Source organism: Python bivittatus, unplaced genomic scaffold (assembly GCF_059951505.1).
Source record: "Python bivittatus isolate LINGU-HERP-01145 unplaced genomic scaffold, Pbiv_v1 ctg000700_np1212, whole genome shotgun sequence".
Classification (NCBI taxonomy): Eukaryota; Metazoa; Chordata; class Lepidosauria; order Squamata; family Pythonidae; genus Python; species Python bivittatus.
Window position 1 is genome coordinate 28,914,944 of NW_028277098.1, and position 15,378 is coordinate 28,930,321.

General features: G+C 39.3%; 1 protein-coding gene across 2 annotated transcripts in view; it reads left to right on the top strand.

The window, feature by feature from the left end:
• Positions 1-15,378, top strand: part of DDAH1 (dimethylarginine dimethylaminohydrolase 1) — a 153,017-nt gene that overhangs the window by 72,466 nt on the left and 65,173 nt on the right. For both annotated transcript variants that reach the window (XM_088153284.1, XM_088153285.1), the window contains one exon: positions 10,369-10,703. In XM_088153284.1, coding sequence (XP_088009410.1) covers positions 10,369-10,703 — 335 coding nt within the window. The remainder of the gene's footprint in view (positions 1-10,368; positions 10,704-15,378) is intronic.

Genomic DNA, 15,378 nt, shown 5'->3' on the forward strand with positions numbered 1-15,378 from the left:
GAGGAATCTTTCAAGGACACTCACTATCAACACTACTATTAGTCATTGCATTGATTCCTCTGTCAACAATACTGAACAAGTCAGGACATGGCTATCAAACATCAAAAACATCTGCCAGACTATCCCACCTTCTTTACATGGACGATTTGAAGCTGTATGAAAAAACACCATCTAAAATGGAATCACTGCTCAATGTTGTCCAAATATACAGCCAAGTTATTGCAATGGAGTTTGGACTGGACAAATGTGCCACCCTGACCATCAACAGGGGAAAAATAGTGAAAACCGAAGGAATCAAGATGCCCAGTAGAAATGACATCAAGAGTCTGGGTGAAGAAGATCACTACAAATACATGGGCATCCTTCAGGCTGACAACATCAAGCACACTGAAGTCAAGAAGAAGGTTAGTAGTCATCATGAGAGTGAAGAAGATCTAAAAGTCAAAACTAAATGGCGGAAATACCTTCAAGGCAATTAACCCCTGGACAATTCCAGATATTAGATATACAGCTGGAATAGTGGACTGGACTCAAGCTGAACTAAAAGCCCTGAATAGGAAGACCAGAAAAATAATGACAATGAATCATGTCCTTCATCCCTGCAGCGACGTTGACAGACTCTACTTACCAAGGAGCAAAAGCAGACATGGAATGTTGCAAGTACATCAGACAGTTGAAGAAGTAAAAAGGGCATTGGAAGAATATCTGAAGGACAGTGAAGATGATGCACTGAAGCTAGTACACATGAAGGTTTACTGAATACCAAAGAAACCAAACTGGCCTATAAGAAAGACCAAATGAAGAATAGAAAAGAGACATGGCAGGGCAAAGTATTACATGGCCAGTACACAAAAAAACTAGCAGATAACAACAAGACCTGGCAATGGTTAAGAGCAGGAAAGTAGAAGAAGGAGACAGAGAAGTCAAGCCATATACACGAAAGAAGCATGACTCCACATTAGTCAAGCTGGTAGTGAAGGCTATACATATAAAGGACACTGCAGCTTGACTAGAACTTTATGATAATCAGCCTTTCACACACACACGTGCCTGTGACCCTATCTGTATTCTGTTTTCAAATTCTTGGATTACCTGGCTGAATTTTGGACTGAAACTTCACCAATATTGGATCATTTCTGAAGTGGTGTTTTGTCACTCTGGCTTATTGAAAAGTATGCTTTCATGTTTTCATTTCCTAAATAGAAATTTTGCAGTTTGCAATGTGTTGATGTTAAGGATTTATGACTGCAATAAATACCTTGAGTTTGTATCAGGAGCTGGCCACGTGTGTTTAATTGGCAGCACAAAACAGGTAGATGCTTCCAAGCCTCAAGTGGTTCAGCTTTCACAGAAATCAGCAACACACAATGAGAAACTGTACCTTTGTAAGAAAGAATTATGGGTACAATATACATTAACATTACACACACAAAAAGAAAAGAAATTGATATCTGATTGCTTCAATTAAAAACTGCTCATGCTTTCATCCTTCAAAGAAAAAGAATAAGGTGTATTGTAAAATATATTAGGCAAACACTAATATTAGATCCAGTTCAGTTACTGATTAATTTCATGATGACTTTTAGGCAGTTGCCTCTCTTTGTCCCACTCTGACCCTGTAGAAGTAATTGCTTATATAGTTAATTGAATGGTGAGTGATTTATGCTCAAACTTTCTCAGCTTGTCTTAAATAACTTGAATATAATGCTTTCTATGATATGCCTCATTGAATGAAGAAGTTGGCTCCTCTTCAGACATCTTGATCCAAGGAGAAAGGCTGGATGAACTTACTCTATTGAGATCCCGGACAGAGAGCAAGGAGCAACAGATTAGACAGAGCTCTATTAACTTCTGAGGTATTGCTATCTCAGCAAGACCAAACAACAAGAGTTGAATTAATGGTCAAACTTCAGTCCATTTCTAAGCAGTTGGATAATACATTTACAAGTATGAAAACTGGCATACATGGACTCCATGGAGAACTTTAAAAAGCATGGAAGTTCAAGTTCTTACATTTGGCAAAGATTTCAAATTTTTCAAAGATTATGGTGCATAAACATTGTTATTTTGCATGAAACTGGAACTGATAATCTCTTGATAAAACTCATAACAAATTTACATGCTGAATTACTTAAAGTACAGGGAGACTCACCAGGAATAATTTAAAAATAATTAACCTACATGGTATGCAGAAAGCAGAAGCATTTTTTAAAGTACATGAAATAATACATTCAGGAAATCTTCTCATTGCCAGCTGATTTTAAACTTGAAAAACGGATGCTTACAGATTAACAGCAAGAGGCAATCTCCCACAGAGATCTGCACCTATCATTGTTAAATTTCTGAAGTCTAGTATTAGAGATCATCTTTTACAACCTTCGAGACAAGCTACCTCATTGAAACTGTATGAACATAAAATTATGATCCACCCATATCTTCCTTTAGAAAAGCTTCATTCATGGGAAGATTTTGATTTGGCACCTATACTTGCAGAAATTAGACAAGTGTCTAGATATATCTTCTGCCTCACTCTTGAAGATAAGATCAAAAGATTTAGAAACCTTTCGCTGCTATGGAATTTTTACACGCTTTGTGCTTTTCTGAAGAATAACAGTGATGAGTTTAGAAGCTACTTTCATACACTTTCTTCCCAGGGTTTGAGAGGTGAGGGGTGAGTAGACAATAACCTAAGCCAAAAAGTAGTAGTAGTTCTCCTTCTCCTTCTTGTCAGCACAGTTGAGGTGGGTACATTTTCCATCTTATTTTTTGTGGTATGATTTTTTTCTCAACTTAGATCCATATTTACCCTTTATATTTTTCCCTTTATGTATTTGCCATTTAATATGCTTACCACAGTACAAGATGTCTCTCATGCTGGGAAACTGACCTTGAAATATTTTGTCTACACAAAAATCTGGTACTTCAGATAGTCAGTTGGAATGTAAATGGACTTAAATAAAAATAAAAGAAGGGACAAATTTGCAAAATTACAGATATCATTATGTTGCAAACAATATACATTCTATCTTTGAGGCCTAGAATAGAGGAAATCTATATTAGTGAATTCTCAAATACAGCATGTGGAATAGCCATTATGTGCATCAACAATTTTAAAATTGATGTGGAATTGTCAACCCTTTGAGGTAGACCAGACTAGGAAACGAAATTTATGAATACTAATACTACTTTTATTATAAGATTACAGAAACAGAATCTTGCATGTCTGAAAGTGCTCCCCCCCCCTTTATTGTCAAGAGAACAAGGGAGGGTGAAGCCTGAGGCGCTTTCTCAAATTACATTTCTGCCTCAGACTCAATTTTTTTTTTATCTGACTGTTGTCTTGGTTGTGATTCTTTCTCCTGCTCCTCAAGGTTATTCCTACAGCCCATTACAAGAATATGAATACTGCAACAAGGAAGGACATACTATTTTTTTGATAATAAAGATAGCTACTGTCACTATAGTGCTAATTAACTTTTATGGCCTCATTAAGAACATTCCTGAAATATTTCATAGCTGTTTCCCTAAACTATATTCTGCAGACCATCAACACATAATCTGTACTAGAAATTTTAACTTAATTCAAGATTTTCAATTAGATAGGAGTGCTTCAAAAAACTGTTTTACTTTTTCTAAAAAATGGAAGGAACTACAATTATATATACTGGACACCAACTATTAAATGTTACAAGGAATTAAAAGGAAAAGGAAAGTTGGTATTAGTTATATATCTCAATTTTGGAATGAAGAATTAGAATATCCAGTTTTGGGGAGTCAATAGGTCCTTCTAATTTGAAAATAAAATTCATCCATCAGAAAATACCACTTGTTAACTGGACCCCTCAAGGAATGTTTTAAAAAGGATGGACATTATATTTTTTTAATGTTGGCATCATAATAAGTAGGTTATTTAACTCATATGATCTGGCCTTGTCCAGTTATAGCTTGTTTTGGTTTCAAATCACTACATACAGTATCAATACAACTTTTGAAGAAATATTATAGTTAAGAAGAAGGAGAAGGAGAAGGAGAAGATTATTATTATGGTCACAGAATTACAGATAAAAGCACATTAAAAATAAATAAATAAAAACAGGATAAAAATATATATTATAATTGGTGGTGGGTTCATCAATGAGCAATCAAAGTCTGTCTGATTTTACAAGCAGTATAACAAAATTTGTCTGTGTTCAAGAAGACTGAATCATACTGATCTGATAACAATAATATATATAACAACTATATACAAAGCAGATCAGAATTTCCCAGGTGTTTTACCAGGTAAGGAGTTACAGGGTCCTACGATCCTTATAGAGGGTACAGCATAACGGAACATGAGCTGTAGTTGCAATAGCCCCTTGTCCACAGGGGCATGGTCTTAGTTGATAAGGGACTTTTTTGTATTAGCTGTCCAAAACTGCTCTGGGAAGAGCATTGAAGTGTGCTAAAGTTAGTGCTCTTTGGAATCTGGCAACAGTTATATGACATAAGTATCTTGCTAGTTTGTAAAGGGGGCTTGACTGCTCAGAAAAATGTTCTTAGGTAGAACAGACTGATCCTTTTGAGCTAATGCAATACTGAGCTTTTTCTAAAACGTGAAATTTGTCATTACTTGAAAAGCGTTAGTTCTATTGAGCCTGGAGCACAGCAAAGATGATGACTTTATGTAATTGGAAAGAAACTTAATCTCCTGATTTTAAGGAATGGATGCAGAAATTGGGTTTGTTATCTATTTTTGAAAAGTTTTTGTATTCTAAAAATAAGATAATATAATATGCTTCTATGTGGTCTAGATAATTTCTGTTAATTAGGGTTTTTTGTCATCTTCAATTTCTCTTAATCACTATAATGTATTTAGGTTTTCTTTCATCATTGCATAAATACTATACTTTTTTGGTATTATTGTTTTTTGTATTGTACTATATTAATTTTAAAAACTTATTGTTTTGTAACAATATGAAATTGCAAAGTGATATAACTCTAGCAAAAAGCACATTAAAGCAAGATTTCTTACAAAAAAGGTTGAAATAATACTTTTGTTCAACCTAACCTTATCAAAATTACTTAATCAAATTTCTTTGAACTTGGAACCAAGTTGTAAAATATAACAATTAGTAATTTATATATTTCTCCATGCTAATTCAAAAGTTTGCTAATCCACCCAATTTGATTAGACAGCCAGTAATACATTGTTCAGAAGACCAGCATTAGTTGTAGAATGGTATTTCGGCATCGAAGAAGAAATACATCACCAAACCCAACCACCAAATAAAAGATGCATATTTGCATAAAATGTGCATATTCTTATTTTTTTGTTTAGATTCACATTTATAAATAATTATAATTTCAAAGAGAAATTATATTTTCTCTTATAAGTTAAACATGTTCCTGAATAGGAATCTTATTTGTGCTATTTTATGTGCTATTTTATTTATTTATTTATTTATTTACTATTTATTTATTTGTCAAATTTATACGCTGCCCATCTCACTACACCAGTGACTCTAGGTGGCTTACACATAAAAAATGATAAAAACAATAAAAAATCTTTACAAAAATATATAAATATGGGGTTAAAAGACAAGGGAAGCGACATCAAACCACCAACCACCCCCAGTGCTGTGAGCCCCCATTAGATCCCCATGCTAGGTAGTAGAGCCAGGTCTTCATGCTCTTCTGGAAAGCCAGGAGAGTGGGGGCCAGCCTCACCTCAAGGGGCAAGATGTTCCACGGGGTGGGGGCAACGGCAGAGAAGGCTCTCCTCATTGACCCTGCCAGTCAGAATTCTTTAGCTGATGGAGTCTGCAACATGTCCTTCCTGCCAGATTGGGTGGGACAGGCGGATTTAACCAGGATGAGACGGTTCCTCAGGTATCCTGGGCCCATGCCATGCAAGGCTTTATTCTATCCTAGAATGTTACTATCACTTCTGATCTAATATCATCTGTGTTGTAATTTCAGTATTGGTTGGGAAAGCTGGAAGAGGAAAATAACGGTGTTTACTGAAAAACTGCCAGGTACAAGGCTGAGTACTATAATGGGCAAATCTCTTCTGGGCCCAGGTACTGCTAATTGCCTTAATCTTACAAGATCACTGTCTTAAGGTTTAACTAAGCCTTGTCTCCTCTACCCTCAAGTATCCATGTTCTGGGGAGTGGGGAGGAAAGACCAGGCAGCATCCAGCAGGCCCATATAAATTTGAGGGGGGATAGGAACAATGTTATATTATACTTGTTCAAGTATAATAGATACAATTTTTTGGTAGAATGATTGCTTTTAAAATTTGCTAAGTTTGAAAGGAAAGCCAACAATGACACTATTTTGAACCTGTTGGTCTGATGAAGTGGACAGGGTCCTTAGGACTGTGAGCTCAGCTGCTGCTCTTTAGACTCATGCCCCTCCTGGGTGGTTAAGGTGTTGTGTGAGTAGGTTCCAGCAGTGGTAAATTCTTCTTTGAGTGAGGAGGTTGTTCCATTGCCTCTTAAGGAGGTTTTGGTTTGGCCCCTCCTCAAGAAGCCATCTCTGGACCCCACTATACAGGACAATTTTCATCCAGTATTGAGCCTCCTCTTTATGGGGAAGGTGACTTGAGAAGGTGGTTGTGCAACAGCTTCAGAGGACCCTAGATGAAGCGGATTATCTAAATCCTTTTCAGTTGGGATTCAGACCCACATATGGGATAGAATCAGTATCAGTCATGCTTTCAGATGATCTCAGGTGTGGACGGGATGGGGTTTGTGCATCCATCCTCACCCTGCTTGACCTCTTGGTGGCTTTCAATATCATCAGCCATGGTATCCTTCTGGACTGACTCAGAGGATTGGGAGTGGGCAGCATGGTGATGTGCTGGTTCGCCCCCTTTCTTAGGGGTCCATTCCAGCCAGCAGTGATTGGGGGAGGAGAGATCCTGCCCTCGGCCCCTAGTGTGTGGGGTGCTACAGGGGTCGGTGCTGTCTGCGCTCCTATTTAACATCTACATGAGGCCACTGGGTGAGCTCATCTGTTGCCATGGGGTGAGGTATCAGTGCAATTATATCTCTGCCCCTGGTGAACTAAGCGATGCTATGGGCATCTTACCCTGGTGCCTGGAGGTTGTGAGGGTCTGGATGGAGAACAACAGGCTTCAACTGAACCCTGACAAGACTGAGTGGCTTTGGGTTTTGGGGTCTGCTGGTTCTAGGACTATACCATCTTTGGTTCTGGATGGGGTTGCACTGCCCCAAACAGAGCCCGTGCACAATCTGGGGGTTCTCCTAGACTCACAACTCCTGCTCAACAAGCAGGTGGCAGTCATGGCTAGGAGGGCCTTTGCTCAACTTCATATTATGCCTCAGTTGTGCCTATTCCTAGATCAGGAGGCTCTAATCATAGCTTCTCATGTCTTAGTCACCTCCTGGTTGGACTACTATAATGCCCTCTACATGGGGCTGTCCTGTATCTGGAAGCTTCAGCTGGTGCTTAATGTAGCAGCCCAGGCAGTTATGTGTACTGTATATCTAGCAGAACACACGGGACACCTGTTCCGTGGGTTGTGTTGGTTACCAGTCTGTTTCTGGGTCCAATTCAAGGTGCTGTTTTTGACCTTTAAAGCCCTATATGGCACAGGATTAGGTTACTGAGGGACCACCTCTCCCTGATTACATCTACCGGTCCCACCAGATCCAGCAAAGAGGGCATGCTGTGGGTCCCATCAGCTAGGGAGCTTCATTTGGTGGGTCCTAGGCAGTGGGCCTTTTCTGCTGTGGCCCCCACTTTATGGAACATCCTTCCCCTGAAAGTGAGGCTGGCCTGACCCCTTTTAACTTTCTGGAGGTCCCTCAAGACTGGTTGTGTCCCCAGAGGACTGGCCAAATATTGAGATGCCTCATGTATAATTAACATCTGCTCTTCACCCAATCTCTTTTTGTATTCTGTTTTAGTTTTGTGCTTTTTATAATTTTAAAGTTTTTAATATTAATAATATTAATATTAATTTATATGTATTGTTTTTAACTTTGTTGTATGCCACCCAGAGTCACTTGATTGTGAGATCAGCAACTATATAAATATGATGGATTAATAAATAAATAAATATTTTAGAAATAAGAATGCATCAATAAGTGTTTTTACTACCATTTGAGGTGGATATGTATTGCTTAAAATAGATGTGATGTGCTCCTTTATAGACTCTTGCCTCTGTATTTCTTACCACAACACAAAACCTTCTCAATTTCTATTTGTGGAGCCAAGATAAATTTAGCAGCTATGTATCTTTGCAGTCAATGAAGCTGAACAACATTGCTGACTGTGCTGTTGTACCTCAGAACTCACCCAGAAAGAAAGAAATTACAATTCCTTCTTAGTTCTGTCCTTGTCTTAGGCCAGGTGACAATCTAAGTTCTGTAACTTAAGTCCTTTATATCTAACCTTGCAATGAAAGAATGCATGTTCCTCCTTAGTCTTTTCTTGAGAAGATCAAAATCATGCGGCTTTCATGCATCACATTTGTTATAAACAAGGAATGGTCAATCTTTTGATGGGAGGACGGCAATTAATGTGGGGTGTGTGTGTGTTGAAGAACATGGTTTGAGTGGTAACATAGTCTGTAGAGCTGCATCATCTTGTGGGTGAGACCCATATTTTCTCTCCTTCTTTCTTGTGACAGGAATGTTTAAACCATGTTACATCTATTTTAGGGTTTACACTCCACTTTTTATGTGTTTCCTGACATTGTTAAGGAATCTGCCATATGGAGACATCTTTATTTGCTAGCTAAGTGATTCTTCTCCAACTGCTGCAATTACAGATAAGTAATAGGAGGCTGTGATAGGATAGATTTTTCAATATCTGTCCTTTGAAAATAGTTTGGTTTTATGTTAATTAGGTTTGCATTATACAAGAAAAGCAACTCAATTCAATTACTAGTTGAAACACACTAATACAATGGCCTAATCCCCAACATGTCATCCAGAGATATACCCCTTGGTGCCCTGCAGGCTAACTGACTACTTGATTTCATTCATTTTTAGATTTCTTCCAACATTAAGCATCAGTTTTACTTCCATGTATTATTCTGGGCTTCACTTTTACTGTGGAGACATTCCAAGAAATCCAAATAATTATGGGGTGTGGGTGGGGAGTTAACCTCATGTTTTCTTTTGAAGTATGTCCAAGTGTCCCCGGAAAAGACAGAATTAACTTGAAGAGGTAGAGAGTATTCTGGCAATAAGAAATAACCTGACCATTTCACCTTCCAGTAAATGGAAGCAGGGAAGGGCAAAACTCTATGGTCTATTTTTCTCTAGGACATACTGATCTAGAAGTGAACATGTTCTATATTCATTTCCATAAAACTATAGAATAACAAACCTGTTTGGAATGGCAGTTTTCAACTTTCAAAATTTAAATCTAAAATCCAGAATTTCCAAACCCAGATTAAAGCTAAAATTCTACACTTAATTATTTGGAAATTGAACTATTGAATTTAATGGGTCTTATGTGTGAATATATATATGTACAAGACTGAATTGTTACAGTGCTAGGAAAGGAAAGAAAATCTTTAAACAACATTCTATTGACTTATAAGTGACTTCAGTGCAGAACAGTGTATAACAATATATTAATAAAAAATAAAATGAAAACCTAGCATGTGCCCCAGGCTTAAATATCTGCAGCATTGGTTAAGTTGATTAAAAGGCTGCTTTCACCCATTCTATACCCAAATGTACCAGATGTTAAATTATTTTTATTCTTCACAAGTTCTTAAGACAACCTGTACAAATTTAGGTTCACTTTTAGCACCTTTTAGCAAGTTTTTTTTTCCAGTTAAAAAAAAATCCACAAACCACAATCTGTAAAGTGTGATTACCAAAAGGAAAAGTGTGATATTTGTACACCAGCTCTCCTTCAAACTGTCCTCAGTGCTAGGGAGGAAGGAGAGTAAGCAATCTCTTTTTAGCCTAAAATGTTATTCTGATGAAGAACTTAAATGTATTTGAAAGCTATACTTCGTGTATATCCATCAGGTTCAGCCCCCATCGCACCTGCCATTGAGGTGCAGATGGACTACTGAACGGGATGCAGTTAGCGCGTTTTCCAAAGGTTTCCCAAGGCTAAAACTCGGTGCAAGGCAATTTCGGCCAGTTTGAACCAACCCGGTATCTTAACCCAAACAACCGGCCAATGGGCACTTCTTTGAATAGGGAGCATGATGTAGATAGTGTAGCGAGGCGTGGCCAATCCACAGCTGCTCCGGCTTCTAGCGCGCTGGCGTCCACCTCCTATTGGGAGGGAAGGAGGCCATTTCAGCTGGCTCTGGGAGGAGGGGGGAAAGCTTGGCAGCAGCTGCGCAACCAGACACGAAGGCGGGCTGTGGTTTCTCCTCTTCGGCTCCTGTTCCTCGCTACCCTTGTGTGAACATGGCAGGGCTGAGCGGCGGCACCTTCAGCTTCGGGCGGTGCAGCCACGCCGTGGTGCGGGCGCTACCGGAGTCGCTGTGCCAGCAGGCGCTGAGACGGGAGAAGGCGAAAGAGGTGGACTTCGCGCGCGCCGAACGGGAGCACCAGCTCTACGTGGGGGTGCTAAAGAACAAGCTGGGGCTGCAGGTGTTAGAGCTGCCCGGCGACGAGAGCTTGCCCGACTCTGTCTTTGTGGAAGATGTGGTCGTCGTGTGCGAAGAGACCGCTCTCCTCACGCGCCCGGGGGCGCCCAGCAGGAGGAAAGAGGTAGCGCCGGGCAGGCGGTGGTATGGAGCGGGTGGGCGCCTCTGAGGAGGTTGGTTGACGGGAGGAGGGGTCCTCCCTTCTGCCTGCCTGCCGCCCTCCCTCACGCAATTGGGGAAGGTGTACTGAGCAACTTCCCGCCGTAGCAGAAGGGTATGCGGGGGGCGAAGGGGGGGCCGGGTGCAGGTTGGATGGGGGAACGCCGCGGTAGCAGCACCTCCTGCTGCATCTTGGGACGGGTCGGTGACCTGGCAGAACAAGCCCGCCTGCTCTATTTCCTCCACTGAGACGGGTGGTTTGGATGGAAGGCTGGAACTGCGAAAACACGCGAAGGTAGGAATTGAAAGCACGGCACGCCCAACATTGTGGGGATGCGTAGCCTTGAGGCCACTGTCTCTTGAAAGCCGACTTCGCTGGGTGTGGAGTGCGGTACTGTAAGGCGTGGCAGCCTGTGCTAGAAGGCGGTGGAAGGAGGCGCGAGAGGAGAGCAGACGGAGAAGATGATGGGGAGCGAAGATGCTCAGAGAAAATGCAATCTCTCCGCCTTGAACTCGGCAGCAGCCCCCCATTACCCATCCTTCATCAAGTTAGCACACTCTGGGCAAATTGGGATCAATAGAAAAAGTCTGTCTGCATTAGCCTTTTCTTTACCTGAACCAGATTTCAACCGTGGAGAGAATGCTGAGCCTAGATGAATTGAGTCTGTTTTAGAAATTTTCTGCCTAGTCGGTCTAACTCCTCTCTTGTTTACATCCTATTATCCGTATTAATTTGCAGGCTCAGTTATGCGTTTAGAAAGAAGTTAATTCAAATTAAAGTCCAGTAAATTCTTTTTTTAATGAAGCGGGATCAGACATTATAAACTCTAGGAATCTTTACAAGAATAGTAAGCAAATACACTAAATGCACACAATGAGAAAACTAGGCATGGATATTGTTGAAATCATATTTCAAATTCTGAGTATGTCCTTTAAAATACACGTGCATATGCCTTTGAAAGAATAGTGGATACTACACAGGCATGGTCTTCATGAAGGAATAAATTGTAGACCAAATACCTTTGAAAAAAGTATCTGCATTCAGGTAGATGATTCTTATGAGGCATGGATGTATATTTATTATATAAAAGTTATAAGTTTTAATGGTGCTTAGCCTAACAATATTCAGACTTACAGATTTCCTTTTAGGATTTTGTCAAACAATTTGTAGCATATTAAACTGCTTTTACATTACTGCAATTAAAGAGACTTAGGTCAAATTAATGTATGAATGCTCAGACGTTATGCTCAAGGGAGTTATTCTCAGGTAAGTGTTTGTAGAATTGCAAACCTAACATGTCAAGCCTTGCACAATTTCAAAAGCTTTTGCAAACCTTTTTTGTTACAACAGAAGTAGATTTTACCCATCATGATCAACTGTGCATTCCAAATGTAAACATTAATAATGGTTGATTTACTTAATTGAATCATAATTAGCTGTGCATAGTTGATGTCCTTGCTTTACTGCGTATACAGGAGGTTCTTTCATTTCTTATTCCATTGATTATCTTACATAAATTGAGACTTCTGTTGATTTATTTTTGTAAGCAGGAAGATACACGGTGAGAATTCACTCCTTCCCATTCAGTATTTTTGTAGAAATCATGTATATTTTCCTTTATCGCTGTTTGTGATACATTGAAATGGGCGACAACGTGAGCACTTCAATCTTCATGTGTGTTGTAATACATGTTTCAAAATTTACTTTTGCAGTCAATAGTATTTTGTTAATATTTTATTTCTAAATACAAGTTTCATTTTGTTTCACCTATTTCAGCTTGCTGATATACTGAATGGGCTATAACTGCTTTTAAGACAAAAGATGGCCATGTCAGAACCCACTCTATAATTGGTTGAGACATACAAGGATAAGCTCAGTGAGCTGGAAAATGAAATAAAAGCAGTCAGCACTGTCTGATTTTTGGACATAGCTAAAACAAATTAATAGTTAAGTAAAAATAAGCTGCCTAATAATTCAACAGCAAATATAAATGAAATACAATTGGACATCAGAACAAGAAAAACAAGCTTATAAATACAACTTAGAAAAGTTAAATGGACTTAAGTCTCACTGAATTGTCATGATTTCAAATATTAGTTGAAATGACTTTGAATTCTTTATGGTATGCTGCTTCTGTTGGTTGCTTTGAATGTGATAGTGTGTTACAAGAGGCTTGGATGCTAAAAGAAACGTATTAAAGACTCTTGAGTCCGAAATGTGCTTGTGTGTAGACATATATACATACTCAACTTATTCATTTTCACATGCATAGTAAATTCAGTTAGCTTCAAGATCTCTAATCAATATCCATGGTGAGAATTTTGTCATTTTTTAAAATAAAAATTGGGTTAATTTTTGGTCATAATTTTGGCAATTATAGCAAATGCTGTAATTTATCCATTCATTCACTTCAGATACAGAGTTGGGGCTGCATCTTGAACAGAACTAATGTTCTGATTTGGCTTCCACTCAGGTATACATAGAACAATGTTTCAGTGTCTGTACTCAGAATGGGAAATGTTTACTTACAATGATGCTAAAAGTAAACAGTTTCTGCTTCAAGAATGAATTAAATGCATCTATTTTAGGCCAGAATGTTGGTCTCAGTTATAAAAACAGAAAACTTGGGGTAAATACCTGTTATACTTCTAGATCGGATCTAATTTCTAAAACTGGAAAAGCCCAACCTGAGATCATGGGCAAAATCTTCCGAAGTGGCCACCGAATTGCATTTTTATTGAAATAAAAAGGGGAGAAGATTGTTCTTGATATTTTTTTTCTTCATATTACTTGTATTTAAAAAGAGTTAAGTAGCAACCCAGTTTTGTGATTTAGAGTCTTCCCAGGTAGCACATAAAGCACCTGTCGGGATCACTTAAAGCAGCTGTATCTTTTCTTGGGTTTGCTGTATAATCCTGAAAAAAACATATATTTGATTTAAAGTGTTCCCAGCAAGTGCTACATTTGTACCTATACAAACTCTGAATCATATTTTGCCCTTTGAACCTAGATCTCTGCACAATGTTATAATTTAATTTCAAAGCAGATGTGACTTTCTATCAGTTTTTGGCAGTGCCTGTCTTCAAAGCTGGTGGAGATTCATAGCACAGAGCTTGTCAGTGGGTTCTGTCAGCAGCCTCAGCTACTAGTTCCCTTGGCTAGATATCAGAGTGGCATAGCATTTCTTTCACAGCATCTTTGTAGCGTTTGCGTGGTTGACCTCGTCCTTCCTGGACTCCATTACATTACAAATCAACTGGCGAGGCATACGGTGACCATCCAGTCTGATGACGTGTCCCACCCACTGCATCTGGGCTCTGATAATCAGGGACTTAATGCTAGTGGGCTCTGTGCAATCCAAGATTTCCACGTTGGAGACATGGTCTTGCCAATGCATGCCAAGGACGGAGTGGAGAGCACGTATATAAAATTTCTCCCTTTGATTGATGTGCCTTTGGTACAGAATCCAGGACTAACATCCATATAGGAGAGAAGGGATAACCACAGCTCTGTAGACTTTCAGCTTTGTGAAGATATGGATGCTGTGTTGATTGAGCAGTCTGTATGCAGCCACCCCAGTGCCTGGCTGGCCTGGCTGGCCTGGCTGATCCTGGAGTCAGTTTCTTTGTCGAAAGACCCTTTGCTCAAGATTATGCTTTCCAAGTATTTGAAGCTGTTTACATTTGTCAGCTAGGGGCATTGATAGTGATATTTGGTTCTACAGGGTTGGTATTTGGCATGGGCTGGTAAAGTACTTCAGTCTTGTTCAGGCTGATAATCAGGCCAAAGAGCATAGTAGTATCTGAGAATTTGTTCAGCATCAACTGTAGATCACTGTCGTTGTGTGCCAGGAGCACACAGTCATCAGGAAAGAGGGTTTCTTGGATGGCTGTATGGAGGCATTTCGTCCATGCATTCAAGCAGTGAAGATCAACGAGACAGTCTTCCAATCGGTACTAATGTACACTCCCTCCTTCAGACCCTGGGTAGCATATGACAACATGCAAGCAAAGAATAGATTGAACAGGACTGGGGATAGTGCATAACCCTGCTTTACCCCATTTGGGGTAATTGCATTTGGAAATCGCAAATGCAACTGATATATAACCGTTGTAAAGAACCTGTCCTGTTATTTCATCATGGAGTAGCTGAATCAACTTCACAAATTTCCTTGGGTATCCATAATGATCCAGAGAGCCTCCCTGTTTACAGTGTCAAATTCCTTTGTCAGATCGATGAAGACATTATAAAGAGACTTGCACTGCTCAATGCACTTCTTCTGGACTTGCCTCACAGCAAATATCATGTCTGCTGAACTCCATTCTGGCTGAAAGCCACATTGTACCTCTGGGAGGTTTCTTTCTGAGACAATGACAAGTCTGTTCAGGAGAATGCGGGCAAAAATCTTGCCTGCAATGGACAGCAGTGAGATACCCCTATAGTCATCAGAACTAATTAGAACATATACAAATATCATCTTATAAACTCCAAGCATAAGCCTAAATATCTGTAGTTGACATTCTATGCTTTTTGCACATGTCAAATTGTTGCACAATGTAACCTACCAAGATTTTTTCAAATGCCTAAGGAATGTAGACCAGTAGTTAATAAATAGTTATAAGTGACTACAGTAGTTTAT